The sequence below is a fragment of the Canis lupus genome, chromosome 22 (assembly GCF_011100685.1).
Source record: "Canis lupus familiaris isolate Mischka breed German Shepherd chromosome 22, alternate assembly UU_Cfam_GSD_1.0, whole genome shotgun sequence".
NCBI classification, from domain to species: domain Eukaryota; kingdom Metazoa; phylum Chordata; class Mammalia; order Carnivora; family Canidae; genus Canis; species Canis lupus.
This window is the reverse complement of record NC_049243.1, coordinates 8,505,005-8,528,994: the sequence shown is the minus strand read 5'-3', so window position 1 is coordinate 8,528,994 and position 23,990 is coordinate 8,505,005. Positions and strand designations below refer to the sequence as shown.

The following is a 23,990-nucleotide window of genomic DNA, read 5'->3' as shown; positions in this document are numbered from 1 at the left end:
ACTATTTGTGGTGACCATTGTGCATTATGAATGTACTAAATGCCACCAAATTGTACACCATTAGTATGGTAAAAATGGTGAATTTTATTTTATGTTCCTTTTACCGCAATACAGTAAATCATATCACACCTAAAGTAAGTTCCCAAAACAGTAGGAGTCTGTAGCTATGAAGCACACGAGAAAACGAGGTGGTCGCTGATATGCTCTGTTCAGTGGATGTCAGTGCATCCGTTTAGATGGCCCTTTGTCTTGCATGACAACAATTCAAGGCATCGGTGTATGATTTGTTTTTCTTCTTCAAAGTTCAAAATTTAGATATTTTGATTAATGGAATGTAAGAAACTTCCATTCACTCCTTTAACTTGCTAAATCTATTTTCCATCTAAAGTTATGTATTCTTTTTCTCCTGTTTCAAAAACTTACTACACCATTTCGATCCCTCGGTGATGACAGTCTACCGTGACACTCACGTTCTCAAGTGAAGATTAAACTGTCTTTGATGTTGTCTGTCTGGTTCCCTTTTCATCTTCCCCTAGAAATTAATTTTAATGCTGCATTAGTGCTGAAGCACCTTCAAGTTCTGTGTATATGGCAGTAGGTGCCTTTCACAGTCAAATCATTTAATAATTCTTCCAAATGAGCTATCTCCTTTTAAAAAATGATATATGGCCTTATTTTTTGACAATTAGAGAGCAGCTATTGAAGAGCATTTTAAAACCAAATATGGCAAATAAATATACTTGAATTAAGCTAATCGCTGTCGAATAACATGCACAAAATAATGGTAATACGTGTTGAAAAATAACAATACAACTAATCTTAGCAGTATTGACAGTTTTCAGAGGACGTTAAGCGATCTAACAACACATTTAGTGCTATCATTGTCAATAATTAGAATTATGAATAGTAAGAGAATTACTAAAGGCAATACTTGAATTCAGCAAGACGTGGAGCAGAAGTCTGTTGTGAAAATCAGAACCCCATGTCAGATTTTCAATTTTAATTGAAAATTAAAATTGCCTATAGCTAATTAAATTCTGACTAGTTTCATATATGGCCTTAAGGAGAGTCATCAGAGTTTATTTGGATCTTGTACTATTGATCCTAATCATGAGAAAAACAGCTTTTATTTAGAATGTGTAATTTGGGCGACTTTGAGAGGAAATTGAGCTAAAGCTAAAGGCATCGGTGCACAGCCATGAATGTCTTTGCATAGTCAGATCTTTGCATTCGTTGACAGTCTGTAACCTGCATGGGGGAGAAACAAAATGGGAGTTTTGTCGAAACACGACACCTTTGCCCTTTCCCTTTGCTAGCACTGCCGCTGTACCCTGTCTTGCATCTTCTTTGGCCAACCTTTGCTTTGTACTGCATTAAGCATGTAGAAATTAAGGGGGTTTTGCTCTTAACTTTGGTAGTTCAAAAATGGGGCACAGAGGAAGTTGCTGCTTGGCTGGATCTGCTCAATTTGGGAGAGTACAAAGAAATCTTCATCCGTCATGACATCAGAGGGGCTGAACTTTTGCATCTGGAAAGGCGAGATCTGAAGGTATTTCCTTTGTGCTTCTTTTCTGCTTTTGAATATTTCCCCTGCAAAACAGAATCCTTTCTCCTGCACCTCTTTCGTTCTGTGCTTCTAGCTTGGCTTATGTCATGCAAATGTGCAGTAATCTAATATGCATTGTCCTGTGGTTGGAGTTCCTTGTATGCTTTTTAAACAAGAATGTCAGCAATATTGTCCTATCAGGTGTCATTCTCTGGTTATTGTAGCTAAAGCTTAGCATGAAGTTAATGATTTTTTTCTCTGCATCCATTCATATGGCTGTTCCTGTGCTAATATTTCCAAATAGCTCATGTTTCCATCAGTTCATTTTATTGGATCAGTGTCCAAGGTGGTAATTATTGCTGAAAATAACCCTTAAAACTCTTAATAAAAGGTCAACAACTAAAAAATGATTCAAAATACCAAAAACAAAGTCTTCCTAATATCTGGAACTAGGTAAGAGACTTATAGCAGTGGCTACTTAGAGTCCTATGATTTTGTTGTGTTTCTGACCGCCCTTTCAGTGCACACATGAACATAGACCAATAAATTCAAATATCCTTACTGTGACTTACTGTTATGATTGTATTATTCTCAAAAATAAATTTATTATCTTCTTTAGTAAATGAAGTAAAAATTATGCTTCACTTTTCCAAGAATGCAGCTTAAAGTCTGTTTGTCATTTATTTCAGAGAAAAGAAAATCATTACTTCATGGTCTCCAGCAATTCCCTTTTATTTTTTTGGGTGGAGACTCAAAGTGGCCAAAGTAGACTGTTGTATCTTAAGGTTAGGAGGAGAATTTTGTCAGGTTAGATTTTCTTACCAAACACCACCATTTTAAAATTCCAAGATTGAATTATAAACAAGTGATAAAGCTTTTAACATATGTTTCAGTGATCCCTTTCCTGTAGAACAAGTTCTGAATTGCATAGAATTATGATACAGGGAATTCCTAACAAATTCATAAACTGTCGTGCCTTTATCTGCAAACATGTTAGCAGAGACCTTTGAACGATTAATGGGTAGCATATAGGATTTTATAAAGCAGCTTTAATGCATTAAAAGTGAATGCCACATATACTTAAACATTTTTAACAATAATAATAATAAAATAATAGATTAATTACCACAGTCGAGAGTCCCAAATATGGAAAATAGCAAAATATATGAAGCTAGAGTCCATAGAGTAAAGGTTGACTGCAAAACGTGGAATAAGTGCAAAAAAAATAAACATAGGGGATCATTATATCCAACATATTTATGTAGCTTCTTATATTCTTGGCAGGCAGCAATATTTATCGAATAGCTACTGATTGATATATTATGCCAGCCTTTCCAGGAGCTTACATTTCATTTGCCATGAATAAGCATATATTTAAGGAAAAGACTGTGTATATATAATTATATATGTATATGTTATATATATGTGCATGTGACCATAACATACAAATACATCTATACACACACAGTGAGTAAAGCAGATATTTGCAGAATGGAAAAACAGAACTCATACACATACAAAGTCAAATTTAGAATGATAGGACCTGGCTGGAAGAAGGAATATGAGTAAAAAGGAAATGATTAAGAATTATTTTTATGAACTCTCTTTAGCTTTTCATGGGACTTTTTGTTCTGTTGTGTTTTTATTTTTAATGCAAATTACATTCTTTCCCGCAGAACACTTCTTTCAGAAATTTGTATTGTTATAGTCCTTTTTACCTCTTTTGGTTCTAAAACAGGGTAGGGGGGAATAAAAAAAGGAAAATAATTTTTTGGAAAGAGCCTACTATAGTACAAAGCCATGATGGTAGAAATTGAGCTCCCCATGCTCTCTGGTCGTAGCTGTAAGAGGGAGCAGACTCTTCAGAGTAAAGCTGTTGAATGTCGGTAATGGATTACCCACTTATCCACTCCCATTGCTTCAGATATGGTCCATGAGTATGTGAGTGGTTCATGGGTTTGTAGCTCCAGCCCTGACGTCATTTATGAGCTTTAGGATTATATTGCCGACTCGACTTGATACTTGCCTATCACACAGGGGGCTCATTCTTAACATGTCAAAAACTAAACATCTACTCTGCTGTGCTGCTCTATGACTCTACATCTTAGTGAATCACCCCTCTCTCCCTCCAGGTGCTCAAGCAGGAGAAACCCAGCGCCATTCTCAGCACCTTCCTCTTTATCGTTTCCCCCTTACTCATGCCCATTTATTTAACCTGCTGGCAAATCACTGGCCTTGCTGATCTATGCCCCATCCAGCCTGGCCATATTCCATTCACTTAAAAATACTAAACTCTTTCTCACCTTTCGGGGTGCACCCTGCTACGGTAGGCTTCTCCTGCTACCCGTCACATGGCTAACTCCCACTCAGATCTTGGCTCAGGTGTTACTTTCTTATCAGCAAGACAACAAGAGATAGCAATGTGTCATTGTAAAGATGGAAAAAGAAAAATATTTCTGAGGTGCTTTAGCAGATAAATAAACTGATCCATTATTCTCCCTCCAGGAAGACAGTAGGCAAAAGTGAGGGGCACTAAAGACCGTGGTAAAGACGCAATGGTTTTATTTGTATGGTTGGTTTTTTATTTTGTTCCATTTGGAAAGTTTGCATACGTGTGGCTGGAGAGATCACTAGAGAGATCACTGAATATATACAAAGCATATTTCTGCAAAATTAGGCCTATTCATCCAGAGAAAGAAAAGGCCCATAATAAAGAATATTATAAAATAAATTAAGAAAGATATAACAGATGTCATGGCACAACTTTATCATAGCCTAACTCCTAGAAGACATGAAAGTATTGAGCTCAAAGAAAATTTAGCTATAAGTTAGTGTAACTCTGTGGGAAACATTCATCTCATTACACCCAAATGGTAATTCTGAGCAGAGCCTGCCTCTCTCAAAGAAGTTTTTATTCTGGAGAATACAATGTGCATATGGCCTGAGATAAAATATTTAATATTATTATTTTTTAAAGATTTTATTTATTTATTCATGAGAAACAGAGAGGCAGAGACACAGGCAGAGGGAGAAGCAGGATCCTTGCAGGGAGCCCGATGTGGGACTCGATCCCTGGACTGAGGATCATGCCCTGAGCCAAAGGCAGACACTCAACCACTGAGCCACCCAGGTGTCCCAAAATATTTAATATTAAATGTATTTCTTAATCAGATAATTATGTTATCACAAAGCAGAAAGAGTATTTACCCACCCAAAGAATCTCAACACAACTGTAAATGCATTTATATTTCAGTTAGGTAGCAGGCACTAACCATCTACCTTTAGGATTTGGCCTTGCTTTTAAGTTTGCTATTTTAGCACACACTCAGAAAACATATAGTTTCTTAAGACTGGTTGTGAATGACCTGGCGTCTTATGAGAAAGTCTTTTTCAGGGTTGGTTACATACTGTAAAAATGTGACCCAGAAATTATCTCAAGCTTGAAATGAGCACTTGCTGTAAAAAGAGTATTTTCCAGAAAGATTCAAAATTATCCATAGATAAAAAATTGTCAGTAGCATTGCTACTATGCAATTCAAAGAGCCCAGAAAGTAAATGGAAGAGAGAGCACGTGTGTGTGCGTGTTTATAGTAGTCTGATCTATTTCGTTTAAAGCTTAAAAATAGTGCTCTTAGCCTACAAAATAGAATGGATATTTGGAATCTTTATCATCTCAGACACAAAATTTTGTGGTCCCTCATAATCCTGTTTTCTAGGCTGCTTTGGAAGCCACCTTTTTGCTAATTTTCAAATATTTCTAAGTCTTCTGCTTTTTATACAGAATGGGCTTGACTTCACATTGATTGTGCCCAGTATACTTAGAGAAACCAGAAGGTTTGGAGGCCATCACTCTTTTTTCTTTTTTTTTTTTTTTTCTTTTTTTTTTTTTAGCTTTTCAGGTAGTGAATATCACGGCTGTCTTGTATGCATCTCCTTCATTCGTGCAACAAGTATTTATTTGTCAAGTGCCTGCTGTGCACTGCACACTCTGGAATCATCCTCCATTTCCAAAAGCTAAATATTGAATTCTTGGCTCTTTAAAGGAAGACAGTTCTGTAAGAAACAAGGAAAGTTCTGAGGGAAGGGAGCCACAAGTGTTGTGAGGAGAAGCATCAACCCACAGATAGCTAAGTTTAAGCAATTTTTTATACTTCCACATTACAAAGTAGAATATTTAAACAATCCATTCAAATCAAAGGCTCTAAAGGTGACTGTAAATACATTTACATTCCAAATTTAGGCTGGTGGCCCCTGATATCTTTCTTTAGGATTAGGCTTTACTTTCCAGTCCCCTGTTCTAGGAAGGAAGTGTATGGCTGCTAAGACTGCTTGTGGCTGCCCAGATGTCACATGTCACTTTAATCAGAGATACCAAAAGGACCTGTGTTTTAAAAAAGAGGAAGAAAAAGGAGAAACTAATTTTGACTCTTGAATTACTGCCATTGTGTATAATTTCTGAGAACGTTACATTTGAGAGTTTGTGTAGGATGTGATTTCTTTTTTCTACTGGTTGGTAATTTTTCAATATCAGGTTCGTTTTGCTTTATAAACTTCATAAACTGATTTCATAGCTTTTACTTCCTAAATCATTGAGTATAAACTAAAGTAAATGAATTAAATGCTAATTATACTATACGCTAGTAAAATATTTAATCCCCAGTTTTCTCTTGTCAATAAACTTGTTTTCCTTCTCTTTTTTTCTTTTATTTATTTATTTATTTATTTATTTATTTATTTATTTATTTATTTATTTATTTATTTTTAGGACCTGGGGATAACGAAAGTGGGTCATATGAAGCGAATTCTCCAGGGAATTAAAGAGTTTGGAAGGAGCACTCCCCAGTCTGAGGTGTAATCATATTGGTGCTATTCCTTGGAAGGGAAGTAATTGCTACGTAATACAAAGCTCTTAGAAGCAATTGTCTGTTTCTACTTTTCTGCCTAGAAAAGCAAGCACCATGGAAGCACCTCTATGGCTTGATATGTTGCTGTGGGTAAAAATTTTGATTTGAGGTATTAGAAAATATTTTTGTGCCAAAAAATACATTCCACAAAGCCATTTTCTTATTGTGCAAACTTGACATGTTCAAATATGCTCATATTAGTAAGAAGGTTGGAAGAATTTGAGACAATTGCATTGTCTAAAAGGTGGAAATGTTTACTTTCCTCAAACCTGGTCAGATGGAATGTTCTTACTATGTGACTGCATAACAATATGTGGCTAAAACTTCTTAGGTTTCGTTATTGGAGGCATTGGCTTCTTCCTTAAAATCATTGGTTAGGAGACTAAGGATATAAATTATGTTGTGTTTTGAATGTTAGATTGGGTATGACCTCAGATTCCTAGCATTCAGTGGTGGTAGAATATGGTTGAAACCCTTCAAATGTTATGAATGAATGCAAATCTTAATGCACGACATTCCTGCCTGAATTGTTTTTCTTTTTCTTGCATGTCACATGTAATATCGTAAAACTTAGCTTTAATGTCAGTTTTAATGTAATTTAATTTATTACTACCGAAGAACCTTTTGTTGGTTCAAGGCACTTTTCTGTTCTTTGATGTGGGATTTTGGATAAATATTCTGTATCTAAGATTTTGTGAACATGTGTCTGTGCCATAATCAACAAATGATATACATTTTATGCAAGCCAATTTGATGTCACTCTATTATCAACAGTAGATATGCACATTAAGAAAATCTCTGGATATTTTCATAAAATTACATGTTCTGTTGCTGAACAAAACTTATTATAGCTTCCCAAACCAAAATTCCCACATTTTGTTATTTTTTGTTTTAATTTAGTATTTATTTAATACTCTTTGCCTTTATAAATGTAGTAGGCTGTTGACATCCAGGAGTTTCCCCAAGGTCTCAAGTGGGATTTGTATACTGATCCGTCACGCAGACTTACCCACTGACTAGAGTGACTACTGACACAACTTCTTAACAAGAGATTTAAATTTTTAAATTTTTTCTTAAGGGCTTTATATTATTAATTATTATTATCTCACTTAATTCTTATATCAGGTAGATATTATTTTCCTTTTTCTAACCCACTAGACTTCAGTGTAGCTTATTAGGAGTCAACATTGCAAATTATCAAATCTTTGAAAGCCAAAAGCGTAAGTGTCAAAAAGTCACAAAAATATCCTTAAACTATCTTTCTTTAGACGTTATATACCAAAAATTAATTATAATATTTAAAAATCTTCTATATAAGAGAAGTAAACAGGGTATTGACCCAGTGGTGACAATTTTCATGAAGTAGCCTTCTAAGTAGGTGCTCAATAAATATACATACACACATATATACATCTACACATATATGTTTCTATACACATATACATTTATATGTAAATTCAACTTACATATGCATAATCTTGAAATATACTCTCATTGATATTTTCTAGACAATTATTTGCCAAATGCCTAATGAGAGAAATTAATGGGAAAGTATTTAAAATGAACACTGTCAGACATATAATTTAATGATAGCCAAGAATTTTAAATATGTGACACTTTATTCTTATTTATAAATCGGGTATTTAACTACTAGTGAAATCACAAAATTTGGATATCTTAAAAATAAATGAGCCTGATGGGCTCCTGACCAAATGTGTCTGACTATATATTTTACCTAAGTTGTGAGTAAATATTAATTTTCCAAAGGGAATTATATCAAGTAGTGTGAAAGAATCAAAAGCTGCTCAATATTGTCATGTTACCCACTCTTATGAAATCCAAGGGCTTCTCTTCCAGTTCCTTTATAGTGCTCATCTCCCCATCCCTTGCAAGGTGTCCTGCTTTTCCAGGCATTTCCCTGTGAAATTAAAATAGAGATGCCAGAGTCTCTGAACTCAGCTGTGAGATCACAGATCCCTGTCCAGTTCCACCAAAAAAAGAAAGGTAGAGGCAAAGAGGCAAGGAACCCTAGAGAAGAATGAATTGATATAAACATCTTTATTGATTTTCTCTCACCCAAAATACCTGTTTGCCAATAGAAAAGATTTAAGCTATATTACGTGTTCAAATTCTAGAGTAAGATATAAGTGATTAAATTTTTTTGTTTGATGGTGATCTTCTTACTCTTAGGTGATAACTCTTATCTATGCTGTAAAACCTCAATTATGGGCTCCTTAGTTAACTAGGATTTTCTTGCAGATGGCTTTTGGATGAGGGAAATCCCTTAAAATGACACTTTTGGTATCTTTTTTGTATATGCTTTATCTGTGCATGGCACAGGACCCAGATGACTTTTTACTCACATCCGTTTGCCAAGATGGTGTCCTCAGAGCCCCTTACAGCATCACAGAGGAGCCAGCTTCTTACAGTAGATGGGGCTACAAATAAAAAGTAGGAAGAACTGCTTTCTGGAATCTGGTCACAGCTCAGGGGAATGCAGGTGGGGCCTCTGTACCTTGGTCCATTTATCAGCTGAGGTGAGAAGCTTAAACCTGCTCCCAATTGCCAGCTGTAATCGCCACCTATCCTCCCTGCCAGGCCCTCCCATGCCTGGATAATATGGGAGGGGTGAAGGGAAATCACAGCCCAGCCAGCACCCGTTCCCTGCCAGTTTCATTTTCCTGAAGAACTTGCTTTTATATGTACTTTTTTTTTTTTATTTTTAAGCAATCTCCATACCCAGAGTGGGGCTTGAACTAACAACCCCAAGACCAAGAGTCCCATGCTCTACTGACTGAGCCAGCCAGGCCCCCCAGAACTTGCTTTTCAAGAAGGGAGGCGACAGACCTAAGTAAAATTTTAAAGTACTCCATTTTCCCCTTCGTGTTAATTCCACCTCTCTGAGTTCCCTTCCCACCTCCCGGCTTCCTATCTCCCACATGCCCATTACTGTCACCATTGCTCAATTCCTCACTGCCATGTACCCTCTCTACATCAACTCTCCCACTACAGAATGACTCCTTTCACCTCTCCCCACTTAAGTGTCCATTGTGGGTCATCTAAGCAAAGTGTCAGGAGGAAAACAATTTAAAGAAACTAATTTTACAGTTTGTGTTTTATAAGAGGAAACTTGCTCATCTAAATGAATTGATGAGTTCGATGATTTGGAGACCATGATATGGATCTATCTGGCTAAGAAGAGATGACCTGTGAACATCTAGACCTGTGCTGTCCAATGTTGTAGGCACTAGCCACATGTGGCTGTTTAGATTTCCATTGAATTAATTATAAAGTTAGTTTCCCAAGTGCACTAGCCACATTTCAAGTGTTCAGTAAATATAGTAGAAACTACAGATGTTGAACATTTCCATCATGGCAAAAATTCTACCGGACAGCATTGGTCTAGATCATCATGAATCAAATGTGGTCCATGGACCAACAGCATCCATGCCACCTGAGAGTTTATAGAAATGCAGACTCTCAGGTCCCCTCCAGACCTACCAAATCTCAATCTTCCTCTTAAACAAGATTTGTCAGTGGTTAACACTGGCCTAGCCATATTTTTATCCCTCCCAGACATTGAGGATCTGAGTTCTCAAAAAAAAAAAAACCCTCAGAGTAGCTTACCCAATCCACTACTTCCTTGAACCAGAAATGAGCTTTAACCCCATCCATCACTCTCACAATTTCTTCTCAATGCTTATCCCTAATTCTAGTTCTGGATATGCCCTGCCTACCCAGGGGTTATATTTTGGTAGCGAAGATAAAGCAAGATTGGCTGACGAATGCAGCTGGCCTCTCCCAGCTCCCACGTCATGTCCAAGTCACTTAACAATCCACCTTTGCTGAGTTTCTTGCTCATGTGGCATTCTTATTTGTTCACAACTTAAGTCACAGGGAACATTTCAGAAGAATATGTACTGAGATAAGTAAAGGCTGGGCCAGTCTCCTACAACTTGTACTTTTCACATTCTCTTATCACTAGATTATCTTGTTGACATAGTTCATGCTTGAGGATACAAACAGTGCAAGCACATGAAATGAATCACTAGGCATGGAAAAAAAAAACCCAAAATGACTCCAAGTAAACCGAATGTGTCGTTAAAGCCCTCAAAGAAGGCATGTTTTGCTGGACTTTGTTTTTCTTGTTATGCTAACTTATCTTGATTTTTCAGATAATTAATAATTTCTTAAAGTAGTTCCTGAGATATATCATATTTTTGATCCTTAAAATACAAATTATTTAATTCTATATTAAGATCTTTCCCAATGATTTATTGCCAATAATCCTTCACTTAATAATTTTTACATATTACTATCATTAACTGAAACATTACTGCCTAGAGATTCTTTAGCTAATTTTAAGAAATAAAGAGGGCACTGCTTTAGTCCTAATAGAAGTTACTTTTAACAGGATTCGAGAAAGAAAATATTCATGCAGAGCTATGGCTTAGAAAATTACAGTGGAAACCTCTATAAACATCATTTTTAAAGTAAATTATCTATTCTCTCAGACTAGGATGACAACACAATGGACTTTCGTGTCATATAGATGCAAATTCTTCGAGGGTATAGTTTTTCACTAAGCTCCATAAATGATACATCTCTCAGCTTTGATGTTTAAGATCTCTCCTGCCCTCTCCCCTCAGAATGAACTCATCCTGCATTTTTCAGATGCAAGTTGGGTAGAACACTGGGTTCAGAGTTTGATAATAATACAAGTGGCAGTTTTAAAACATCCGGGTTTTAAAAATCAGTTGGAAAGAGTGAACAGTGAAGGTTCTTCAAATACTATCTATTTGTCAATGGAATAACCTCCCCAGGCAGTTCCCATGGTGCTTGGCAGCCTTGCCTCTTCCTCTTTGGCCTCCCCTCACAGAGTGCCGTGGGTGCCTGGGATTTGTTTATCTCTGCTATGGCATCTTTCCGGTGACTTTTGTATAGCAATCTGTGTGTCAGATGGTAAGACGATGCCTTTGCAGTAGCAGGCCTTCCTAAAGAAACAACCAAAATTTTAAAAAGGCAATGATTATTGGTTTTTATAATACCCAAAGCATTCTTTACCTTTATTATTGCTTCTTTTTATTATTGTCTCCAAATTTCGTTTAGAGACATTTCTGTTAGCAGAAAAAACTATAAAAGTTTATCCTTACAGAGAACAGAGAGATAAAAGACAGCTGGACTGTACCTATTTGTATACTTTTTCCGTTACTTTCGGGAATATAAGTTTAATGGTAACTGAAACTGCACTAAACTCAGTGTTGAAGATAAAAACCCATATTACTACTGTAGACGAACAGATCGATCCCCTCATGTAACTAAGATAGTCTATTTACATATATTTATATATCTTCTCTCTTCATTTTTGATGCACATCCAAGTTTAAGTTGGAAAAACAGAAACCAAGCCACTACTTAAAAGCTATAAAAGCTCCACATAAAATATTTCGTTTTAGCTACAAGTTATTCATTGCATAGGAATTTATAAATAGTCTGGGTATTTCATAGGAGCTGCATTTCAAGAGTAAATTAACTGTATCTAAAAGAACATAGGGATACTTCTTAAATGCATTAAGATAAGTTCCATATTCAGTTGATGATGCTATTGAAGTAGGATAATGCAATTAGATAAACAAGCTAAAGAGAAAAAAGAATATATTTTGTGGTCCTTACTGTTTGCACTATTGTTTACCACAGCTTAGCCATATCTATTTGTATATTCTAAGTATTTAGCTGATATGTAGCTAATGATTTCTTACAGTTCTGGTAACTGGTAATTAGTGCTGTGAAAGATTTTGGTATTGTAACCTTCCCAGTTTTGTGAGTTATATATTGTATATTGAAGATGACTAATAAATTGGAGTAATATATTTATCTAGAGCTGGGAAAATATGATAATTATTTTCAAATCTTCAAGTAAGTTGTATGGAATTTGTTTCTTCCTCTCAAGTGAGATAAAAGTCTCACTTTTATGTTAAAATGTCTATTTATACAACAAGTTTCTCCTTTTACTGGTTTTATTAATTTTCATATTAAAATTTTTCTTATCTTTTGATACCAAAATAATTATCATGCTGGTAATTCAAACTGCCAAGATGTATTTTAGTTTGCAGGAATTTTGGCAGACAAAATATTTAATAACAAACCAGCTTTGTATATTTTGTGGCTTTGGGGGCAAGAATTTTACCTTTGAATCTCTATGTGAGGCAGTGCTGATATCAACAAAGTCAATGATAAGACAGTATTATTTGTGATCATCAGTAGAAGGTTTTCTCAAGTTGTATAAATCAGTGCATTTATTTATTATGTTGTGAAATTTAATCTTTATACAAAACGCATATTCTAGCTTTGTTACTGCTGTTGCTTAGAGCGTAATAGGTCTGTTAATGATTTACTTATGTACTTGAAGTACTCATTTCTGTCAAACAGATGCCCGTTTTTTTTTCTCGTTAAAAAATGGTATTTTTTTTTACCATTATTGGTAAACAGTAATAGAAATTTGTTAAAAAATAACTTGCCTATTTAAAATAAATATGGAAAAAGGCATAAAGCCAAAATTAAATCATAAATATTAAGAATTTAATGTAACCAAGGGATTCACTGTGCTGTCTTTTCTCAATATGTATTTTATCTTCAAGTTAGGACTTCTTTTCTGTGATAAACTTTCTGCTTTTCTTATAAAAGAGATCTCAGCGATTGTATGTCCGTATAACACTCAGCTGAACATTGACATTCTTGAACCCAAAAAATGTCACATACTTCTGGGGGGCCAGCTTTAGATTCAAGGGTGTGTATTTTTAATACAAGTTTGCATTTGACTGGCCTGCTTTACAAATAGTAACCTTGATGGATAGTGCTCTATTTGTTTCTGTCAATTAAGTCAGTGGGATTTTAATTGAGTTTTGAGTTACCTTTGTTTAAAAAAGTATTCTTTGTTCAACTCTTTAAAAAACTAGAAATTTAAAACATAATGGCATAACCTAGAGAACAAAATTAGGTGTTTTTGAGGAAGAAAAAAAAATGTTCTGACTTAATGTGAGCCAATGTTATATGCCGAAGAAACCGATTTAACAAGTCCAACATTCAACCATTTTATTGTTTTGCAGTGTGAGCTGTAGGTGAATTGTGAACTGTTTAAGAAGTATAGTAGGAGAGTGAGAATTAATTTACTAAAATTTTAAAGAGAGTTTTGTATTAATTTCACTGTTGCACAAGCGATTATGGAAGGCAAGAAAAATATATGAGAAATATATTGAAATATATGGAAACAGTAGAAAGAAAAAGGAGCTTGAGCTGGTAATTAGGCGAAGATTTGGAGATGAATAGTTAGAACATAGTTAACTTTCACCTTATAGAAACACAAAACATGTGTGAGATGTTCAATACCACAAAAAAACAAAAAAGTCACACTGGTGATGTCTGAGACTGGATCTGTTTGGTATCAGTACAGCCAGTGAATTCAGGGAGCTCATTCTACTGTTGCAATTTCGAAGTCAGGTAAGCAGGTAGTTGGGATGACCTCATTTGTGTTTTTTACATGAGCAGATGTCTGTGTTTTGTCAACTTAGTGATTGACTGAGGGAGAATGAGACACGAGGACTTAGCCAGTTCCTACAGAAGAATCCTCATAAGGTCACCTGCGTGGCTCAGTGGTTGAGCGTCTGCCTTTGGCTCAGGTCATGATCCCAGGGTCCTGGAGTCAAGTTCTGCATTGAGTTCCCCGCCGGGAGCCTGCTCCTTCCTCTGCCTCTGTCTCTGCCTCTCTCTGTGTGTCTCTCATGAATAAATAACACATTAAAAAAAAAATCCTTGTAAAGGTGGATCAGCCTGTACCATGCCGACTAAAGAGATTTTCATGAACTTGCTAAGCTTTGAGATTTGTTAGCAGTGATAGATTTTCCTTTCATTTGCAACAATGAAAGATTGTCAAAATTTACAATATTGTAAATAGCTGAATTACATGATTCTGGAGTTGGAAATGTGGTTCAGATTTATTTGGTTCTATAACTGACTCTGGCACTGGCTCACTGTGGCTTTTCTACAGACTGTGGATGTTTTGGTGTTTCTGTTTTCCCATTTGGAAGTGGCACCCAGTATTACCAATTATAAGTACTTGGTAATTTTTCTTTTACAGCAGAAATTATGTAAGTGTGAATCATACTGAGATTGACCAATTCTTTCCCATTGCCATTTGATATACAGAGAAAGACTTCCAGAACTATAGCATGAAAATTAAAAGTCCAAATCAATAGCCCTGATGTTCAGTTTGACATGAGAGTGAAGCTGCAGGACTACTATCTGTACCAGAGTAGGTTATGGTTATTTTCACCTGTGTATTACAGGTCCATATTTTCATTTACTCTCACTTCAGAATCTTTAGAAATTTAATAATTTTATTTTTTTCTACACTCCCCCTAAACAGTCACGTCCTAGTAGTATATAGATAGATACTTTAAAAAAAATTAATATCTTCATGTCTTTTCTTAAATTAACTCCCCAGAGACACCTGGGTGGTTCAGTCAGTTAAGTGTCTGCCTTTGGCTCAGGTCAGGATCTTAGGGTCCTGGGATCGAGTATCATGTGCATCAAGCTCTCTATTACATGGGGAATCAGCTTCTCTCTCTGTGTGTGCTCTCTCTTTCTCTCTCAAATAAATAAATAAAATCTAAAAAAAGGATTAACTCCCCAAAGAGGAAACTGTCTCTTTAAATCAGTGGTTAGAAAAATAAAATTTTTGTTGGGGACTTTTCCTATCTTGTTTTATCCTGTGATGCCACTTACTTGGAAGCTGGAGCACTAGCTACATTCTCTGGCTGTGGGATGGTGCTCCGTCATGCGAAGTACCTTAGAAACTTCCGGTAAAGAAACGAAACTAGAGATTGTTACCATTGTTACCATAATGGAAATCTGAGTTCAGTTGTTGTTAAAATCATTAAATGAAAGTGAGGGTAAATTAATATCGACTTCTATCTTCACCAGACATTTGAATTCAGTTACTAACTGATACTTAAAATTTTGTTCCTAAATCTGGTATTTATTGTAGCATAATATGATAACTTGAAGCTCCTGTTATTTCCCCTCCTCCTAAAAATGTTGAAATTATAAGAGGGTGAAAGCTACAGGAGAGAGGGAAAAGGTAGAATCAGAATTCTGCGTGGGATTTTAATCTGTGTAGTGATACAACCTAGTTGTCAAGAAGACGGGTCTTTAGATGGTGATTCCAGAATGATTTGGTACAGTGACAGGAAGGAATTATTTTTCTGGGTATTTGCCTCTCACGATACCTGGTATACAGATGACCCTAGGATAATTAACGGTAATTATAAATCTTTTTAGAACCTACCCTGTTTGCACATCTCCGTTGTGCAGCAGCTTTTTAATATATGTAATGATGAGGATGGAAGAGTTGCAAACTGGAGCAGTTCTTTTGTTTCCTCTCCTCCTTTTACTTGAAAAGCTTTTGAGAGATGACACCGTTTTCATAGCAACATGACGTGATTTTGTGTTTCTGCCAAGAAACTCACAAACTAAAATATGGAACAAAACCATTGCTTCACCCCAACCTTGGTTTTGGATTGTATAAGCAAAAGCCTTTCAAACATCAAAGCTTTCTCAGTGTTTTCGGTGGCGTATTTCAGTTTTTGTCCACCTCAAAAGTTGAATTGGCATTTTCTGTTCTATTTCTGGTTGCAGTAAAGCAATAGTTCCATCGCATTAGTCAGCCTTCTATCAGTACAAACCTTCGTGATTCTTCTCTCCTGTGCTCTTACCATTGTTTTCCAGCAACCAGTTTTCCTACATCCATTCTCTCTTACCTCTATATGACCACCTTGTATATGGTCAACGGAGTGATCTTTCTAAAATGCACATTTGCTTTGTCATTCCTTTGCGAAAAGTTCTTACGTAGGTTCTCCTTTTTGTAGAGCAACCTAACTTCTTGGTGTGACAGATAAAGGGCTCTGTGGCTTTGCCTCGGCCTACCCTTTGTAGCATCCTCAGCTGGCTGTTCCCTCTAGAGACCTTTTGTAATTCAGGAATTTGGAGCTACTTGCAGTTCACTGCCTTGGCATAACCACTTGCTAGAGATCAATGCTTTTCAAGACTCAGTTCAGATTTTAACTTTCTGTGAAGCTCTACCTGGCTTTCCCAGCCAGAGTTAAGTATTTCATCCATGCTCCAAAGCATCTTTAAACTTTCTCTGTTAAAATAACATCACATTTCATTATAGCTCCCCCTCCCCACCCCTGGAATTTCTCTGTCTTTGTAGTCTGTGTGGAGCTAGCACAAATTAGGGGTTGAATAATTGTTTTTGAAGGAGCGAAGGTTATATAGAACCCAAACTTCTCTCTATTCTTATACTTTGACAAATGAAAGCTTAGACTTCCCTGAGTCACGTGAGGGGTGCCAGTACTCATGAGCAGGTGAGCACACATGCATGCTGGGCAAGCCAACAGAAGATAAACATGAAGGGAGAGGGATTATTTTGAAAAAGGGTAATCATTTGTTAGCTTTAAATCAGAAAGATTTACCAAATCTGAATTCTTGTTTCTAAAAACGAGGCTTACAGAATTTTCCCATAACTGTCAATTTCTTGCTTGTAATTCCTAAATATGCCCTAAAGATGACCTTTCTCCTTTGCAGACACAGTCAGTGTACAATCTATATGAACACATATATTGCTCATCTATGCAAAATTATAAGATTTAAGAAAGAATCAAAACCAATAGTGAAGGGGAAATTTTCTCAAAAGGATTAGTCTGCCAGAGATATAGGCTGAATTTGTGTGATTTCAGGTCATTTATAGCTGTCTGTTGCTATTATCACCCCTTCTAGAACACAGAGACTAACATCTGTTACCTAATGGCTTGTTTTTCTTTTATGATCCTATAAAACCTTTCTACCATGTTCCCAAATCATGATAAAGGTCAACACAAAAAGTTCCTTATAGTTAACAATTTCTAAAATTAAATAGTAATTAAAAATTAAAAATGCATGTCTTTCAATTAAATGCTTTCTTCCTTTACTCACTCGAGAGACATTTTTTGTACCTGCTGTATACTTGGCCCTCGATTAGACGCTGGGAATACAATAAAATAGTTTGTCTTCACAATTATTTTCTCCAGCCTAAGAATATGGGAGGACAGGTTTTTCACTGAATATTTCTCAGGCGATTTCAGAGTAGTCTTGTTCCACCCCCCCCCAAAAAATAACCAAATTCTATGTCATAAAGAATTAATCCCATTTTTATGTCCAGTTTTTGTACAGCCACAAATAACGTTTGGCCATCACTTGTCAAATACGTTTTCCATCAGTCCTATAGAGCCCCAGTTCTACAACTGTAGATGCCATGTGATCCAAGAGTCTAATAGATTTGTCAAACAAGGGTTAAATTTCAAGTCCTTTTGAGGAAGGCGTATATCCCTATTCATGGCACATACACCAAAATATATGAGGTATGCGTTGTAAACCCACAGCAGAGGGGAAAAATTATGAAGTCGTGCTTTCTGGTATACTTCAAAGACTCCATTTGAAGTAATAGGTCAATATTTCCACCTCAGTTATTTTTAATGGGGAGTAGGGAGTAATAATATTTAACAGGTAGCATTATATCTGAGCATATAACAAATATACTGCTAGTATTTGTATGCCACAATGCACTGGTGTAGAGGAAAGAAAACAAAACATTTGAGTTATAAACAATTAAATTCTCTGAATATTTATTGATGGTTAGGCAATAGGGTTCCTTTATAGGAAGGGAAAAAAGTCTTTACTGTAAGTAAGTATGGAAAAAACCTTACTTGTATGTATATTTACATTTTGGTAGGCATATTTCGGAGTCATTCTTTCCCAGCAGTATAAAGTCATCAACCATTTCTTTGTTCTCTAGCAGAAGGAAATTCTTAGTTTGATGCAACTTCACTCTCTGTTCCGTAAAAGGGCCACAAAAGAAGGAGGCTCAGAAGACTCGGCCCTTATTATTTTACCTTTCAGTGAAGATAATCAGTAATTATTTGTCTCCTGTTTACCATCGTGTTGAAAACCTAACAACATAGTCCCTGTCGTCCCTTACATTGCAAAAGATAGTTTTAATCTAGCCTTTGCCATATTATTTATAATTGAGGATTTACTACATTTTGGTAGTCTGTTTTGAAATTTTTACTTGTATCTGAAAGATGCAGATCATGTCTATTTATTACACAATGGGCTCTGTTTGCTGCAGAAAAGAGTGGAACTTTTAACTGCTTAGCACACTTGCCAGTGAAATACACCCGACAGAGCAGAGGTTATAACTTTGGCTCTAGTTCGAACCTTTTAATAATGGTAAGAAAATGTGTTTTGTTTGTTTACATGCTGTTTACAATGGCATAATTTTTTAAATATATACGATTGAGATATTTATTGCATACTATTTTAAAGATGTTTTATGTGTTTTCACCTTTGGAATATATTGTTACAGTTACTTATACAGATAATTTGGGTGGCTTTGTTAATGTAGCTAGTAATTTTTATGACTACTAAGTGACCAGTTTTCCGTGCCTTTTATTGTGGGATGCATGATTATGTATTTATTGTACGGAAGTCACTGATGTGTGTATTTTTGTACTTTGCTGAGAGTAACGGTTGATCTCGATGTACACGATGATGAGAGATGCCTTTCCCAAAGGCCACTGCCTTGAGATCGTCCTTCTCAAATAAAAAGAATGCATTTGGAAAAATGTGTGCAGCCTACTTTCTTTGTGGTGGGAAATCTTTGTTTTGTTTTGTTTTGTTTTTTAATTGAACTTTCTATTTTGAGATCAGCGTAGATTCACGTACAGTTGTACGAAATAATACAGAAGGAGATCATGGGCACCTTTTACCCCTTTCCTCCCCACGGTGGCATTCAGCAAACATGAAGTACAATATCACAGCCAAGATGTTGACCTTGACACGGCGCAGATGCTGGACAGTTCTCTCCCCTAAAGCCACACAAGGATCCATCAGATTGCCCTTTACAGCCATGCCTACTTCCTCCCAGCCTTCATCCTCTCCTTAACCCCAGCAACCCCTCATCTACCTCCACTTATATAATTTTGTCATTTCATTTCATAGTAGTGGAATCATGCAGTATAGGACTGTTTTTTCACTCAGCCTAATTCCCTGGAGAGTCATCCAAAGAGTTGCATGTAACAGTAGTTCATTTCTCTCGTTGTTGAGTAATATCCGTGCGGTGTGGGAATTCTTAATGGCAAAACATAATTTAATGTACCCTTAGGGTTGTTATACTATATGTTGGCAAATCAAATTCCAATAAAAAATATACATATAAAAGAATAAAAATAAATAAAAAATAAAATAAATACATACTCATAAAAACTAAATTAATTAATTAATTAATTAATTAATTAATTTTAAAAATTTACTCTTAGGGCAAATGAGTCCTTGAAGGTCACCCATAAGCACTTGTTAACCAAATGCATGATGGGTGTTGTCTCCAGTGGTAATGATCTCTGAATAGCCCTTTGAGATTTCGGGCTAGTGAGGAAGAAGGTTTATGATAACAAAGTGATGTGCACGGATAAAAAATAAAAATACACCACCAAGGATGTGGGGAGCACGGAGGAAGGAAACGTGTAGTGGGGGCCTCGGGGCACCTTCTTGAAAAGGTGGCATTGAGTTGGGTTTTAACTATAGCAAGGGACAGAAGATGAAACTGGAGGAGGAAGGGAGGGGGGTGATGCTGCTGGATTTGTGCCCTGGACAGATGAGCGACCTCTGTGGGTGGGACCGGCTTGCCGAGGGCTGAGGATGGAGATGAGTGAGAGGTTGGAGCAAAGGGCTGGGCAAGATGTGGTGAGGAATTCTTTAAGGCAGCTTTAGTGGAGCTGGAGAGGAGGGAACAGATCTGGGCACCTGGGTAACTCGGGTTGAGCATCTACCTTCAGCTCAGGTCATGATCCCAGGGTCCTGGGATCCAGTCCTGCATTGGGCCCCCCATGGGGAGCCTCCTTCTCCCTCTGCCTGTGGCTCTGTGTTTCTCATGAATAAATAAAAATCTTTCTAAAAGAAAAAAATTAAAAAGGGAAGGAACATACCAGAAATACAAATGCGTCAGTGGCCTGCCCTGGGAGCCTGGCTGTGGATGAAGGAGGAGGAGGGAAGGAACCCAGGTTTCAACTAACGGGACAGGAAAGCACCAAGGGCAGATTCAGACTCGGACATTATGGGTTTGAGACGCCTGGAGGTTGGCTATCACGACGCATGACAATGTTAGAGAGGGGTGTGGGAGGCAAACCCGGAGCCCTTGTCAGGTAGGTGGAAGCTGTTGGAGAAGATGATGCCCTGCAAGATCCTCAGGAACTCAGAGGCCTCCCCCTCCGGTGTGGGACTCAGGCCTCCGAGGAGGGAGCTCTGTCCTTCAGATGGTGCCTCTCGAAGATGGGTTTGGTGGAACTGGCCCTGGGAAGGCCAGGAGAGGAAGCTGGAGAATGTGGCCAGCCGCCTCCACCAGGCAGACGGCCGGTGTCCAGGCCACAGCAGCAGCAACAGTGAGTCAAACAAGAAGAGGGGGTCCTTCTTCCTGCCTTCAGTTGCCCTCCTGCAACCTCCATTGGGAGAATGGGTAGGAAACTAGCTGACAAATGTGCCATCTGTATTGTGGGCCCCAAACCCAGCATCACAGGGCATGGCATCAAAGGTACATTTGGAGCTGGGAGGTGACAGCCCAGAGTGGCCACTAGAGCTTATTAGAGACTCTTCTTCAGGAACAACAGGTGTTGTTGGGACAACAACACTCTTGGGACACCTGGGTGGCTCAGTCGGTCAAGCAGCTGCCTTCAGCTCAGGTTGTAGTTCTGGGGTCCTGGGATCAAGCCCCACCTTGGGCTCCCTGCTCAGCAAGGGGGCCTACTTCTCCCCTTCCCCCTGCTCATGCTCTCTCTCTTGCTCATTCTCTCTCAAATGAATAAATAAAACCTTAAAAAAAAAAAAAAAACTCTTACCACATTTGGTGGGGCAAGAAGCTGGAGGATTCTTAGTATGAAAAAGGGAAAATTCAGTGGTGGGGAGCGGGGTAGACGTAGGCGTATGTGAGGTGGGATGTAAGAACTGTCTTCAAATCTTTGAAGGCCCGGCGGGAGAGATGGGATTTGCCTTCATCCTAAATGAGAGAAGCAAGTGAGATTGAGGAAAACCTGCCACGTCTAGAGGGGCACTGGACTGTCTCACAGAACATGTGCCCTTTTGAGGGAAGCATTCAAACACCAAGCTCCAGGAGTGTGGACTCCACTTAGGGAGAAAATGTTTTCCCTAGTGTGAGGCCGTGCATGGAACAGCCCTTGGCACGTGGTGTGCGCACAACAGCTACTGGTTGACTAAGTCAGAAGTAATTCAAACAGCAGCTCAGAAGACTGGGACACTGTGGGGGCCCCTTCAGTCCTGCAAGTGACTCTACAGAAAGGGAAATATCAATCCTGCAAATGATTATGCAGAAAGGGGTCCTGGCCAAATTAGGAAACAAAGGAACCAGAGGCTAAACTCCATAAAAGCGTGTCATCTAGCACCCCTTTCAAAGCAGCCCAAATTTGTATGCATCTCCATGGTGACCCTGAGGCATAGCTAGATCCTAAGAACTGGCTTTCTGAATCATCAGACTAAATTGCTTTCACTTTAAAATGCAAATTATGGATCCCCGGGTGGCTCAGCGGGTTGGCACCTGCCTTTGGCCCAGGGCGTGATCCTGGAGACCTACGATCGAGTCCCACATTGGGATCCCTGCAGGGAGCCTGCTTCTCCCTCTGCCTGTGTCTCTGCCTCTCTCTCTCTCTCTCTCTCCATGTCTCTCACGAATAAATAAATAAAATCTTAAAAAGAATAAAATGCAAATTATATTTTACTATATACTCATTCTCTCTTTTTTAACAATTTGCCTTATGTATTTATTTATTTGACAGAGAGGGCACAAGCCAGGGTAGTAGCAAGGGAGAGGGAGAAGCAGGCTCCCCGCTGAGCAGGGAGCTGAAGGTAGGGCTCGATCCCAGGCCCCTGGGATCATGACCTGAGCCGAAGGCAGACGCTTAGCTGACTAAGCCACCCAGGCGCCCCTATACCAATGCTTTTTAAAGAAGTGATGTGTTACATACCTATAATTCTTGGTTAATCAGAAAGCCTGTTTCCTACTCTTGGCAGCCAATGGTTTATAGTCCGTCTTAGTCCCTCCAGGCTGCTATAACAGAGTGTTTGGACTTTAAACAACAGAAATGTATTTCTTACTGTTCTGGAGGCCAGGAAGTGCCAAGACTGAGGCCCTGGGGAATCTGTGTCTGGGGAAAGCCCACTTTCTGGCCACATGGCAGGAAGGGCCAGAGAGCTCTGGTGTCTCTTTTCTAAGAGCTCTAATCCCATTCATGAGGGCTGTGCCCTCATGACCTAGTCACCTCCAAAAGTCCCCACCTCCTAATACTATTGGGGGTTAGGATTTCAACGCTCAGACCACAGCATAGTGCCAGCAAATTAGAATTTCCACCAGGAAATCTAAACAATATATTTTTCTGTATTATCATTAACTTCAGAAATGGAAGTTGTCCTGGTAGTCCAAGAATTTGAACCCCATCTTTCCGTTCCCTAGCTCTGGCCCTGGTGTTCGTCTCCCTAAGTCCCCCTGCCACCCCTGGTGCCTTCACAAAATGTGGCAATCGATGCTATGGTTGGTAACGTTGAGGAGCTAGTCTTACAGCTGGGATGTGGGTACCAACCACAGGAATGAGAGGCTGCAGATAAAAAATACTAACATCCTAGCACTGGATAGTATCTCTTAGTTTGAGGGACTCTATGTACATTTAATCCTCACAACAACCCCATAAATTTAGTATTCACCCCACTGGGATGAATACCTACACACTGCACACAACTCCAGTTGGTTCTACTTCTAGCAATGACGTTTTGGACAAAGGTGGACCTTGAGCATTCTCCCCTTCCTCAAAGGGGTGACACTGACTTACCAAGTAGGAAGCAGGCCCCAGAAGCACAGTGAGTCGGGCAAAGCATGTTCTGTACACATCTCCTGTCCCACCCAGAACACCCCCCCACACACTCACATCCATGTGGCCAAAGCCCCCTGGCCGCTGAGAGAAAGTCTGCAGATGAAAGCAACCTCACATCATACAGTTTAATTTTTTCAAATTTTTTGGGTTGCTACCTACAGTAAGAAATACATATTCCCCCTTATGCCTAAAGATATGTTTACATATATACACACATGTATATACACAGACACATATAAACTTATGCATATACATGAGTAAACTTAATGTAACAGCACTTATCTTCCTGCAAGGCACTTGAATATTTTCTGTTTTGTTTTTTAAAATACTGATTACCACCTATTGAAATGATTTTGCAACCCATCAGTGAAAGGACAAGCAAAGTTTTTCTGTTAAGGGTCAGGCAGTAAGTATTTTTGGCTTTGTGGGGCATGTGGTCTCAGTCAGGTCTACTCGAGTCTGCCTCCGTAGTGGGAAAGCAGCCATAGGTGACGCATAAATGATGAGCACGGCTGTGTCC

At 38.1% G+C, this 23,990-nt stretch overlaps 1 protein-coding gene and 1 long non-coding RNA gene across 9 annotated transcripts in view; one reads left to right on the top strand and one right to left on the bottom strand.

The window, feature by feature from the left end:
* Positions 1-19,165, top strand: part of DGKH (diacylglycerol kinase eta) — a 178,918-nt gene extending 159,753 nt beyond the window's left edge. For 6 of the 7 annotated variants that reach the window (XM_038569641.1, XM_038569644.1, XM_038569645.1 and 3 more), the window contains 2 exons: positions 1,419-1,549; positions 6,312-19,165. In XM_038569641.1, the coding sequence (XP_038425569.1) occupies positions 1,419-1,549; positions 6,312-6,401 (221 nt within the window). In that variant the 3' untranslated portion in view covers positions 6,402-19,165. The remainder of the gene's footprint in view (positions 1-1,418; positions 1,550-6,311) is intronic. The other variant, XM_038569642.1, reaches the window with a different exon arrangement.
* LOC119865190 lies at positions 1,265-10,211 on the bottom strand. Of its 2 annotated transcripts, none has more exons than XR_005376288.1 (4): positions 10,078-10,211; positions 8,814-8,888; positions 8,278-8,368; positions 1,265-5,927 (listed from the first exon to the last, which is right to left on the bottom strand). It is a non-coding gene; the product is annotated as an uncharacterized LOC119865190 (long non-coding RNA). The 2 variants fall into 2 exon arrangements; XR_005376289.1 differs by having other exon boundaries at positions 1,265-5,599.
* Positions 19,166-23,990: the final 4,825 nt, after the last annotated feature.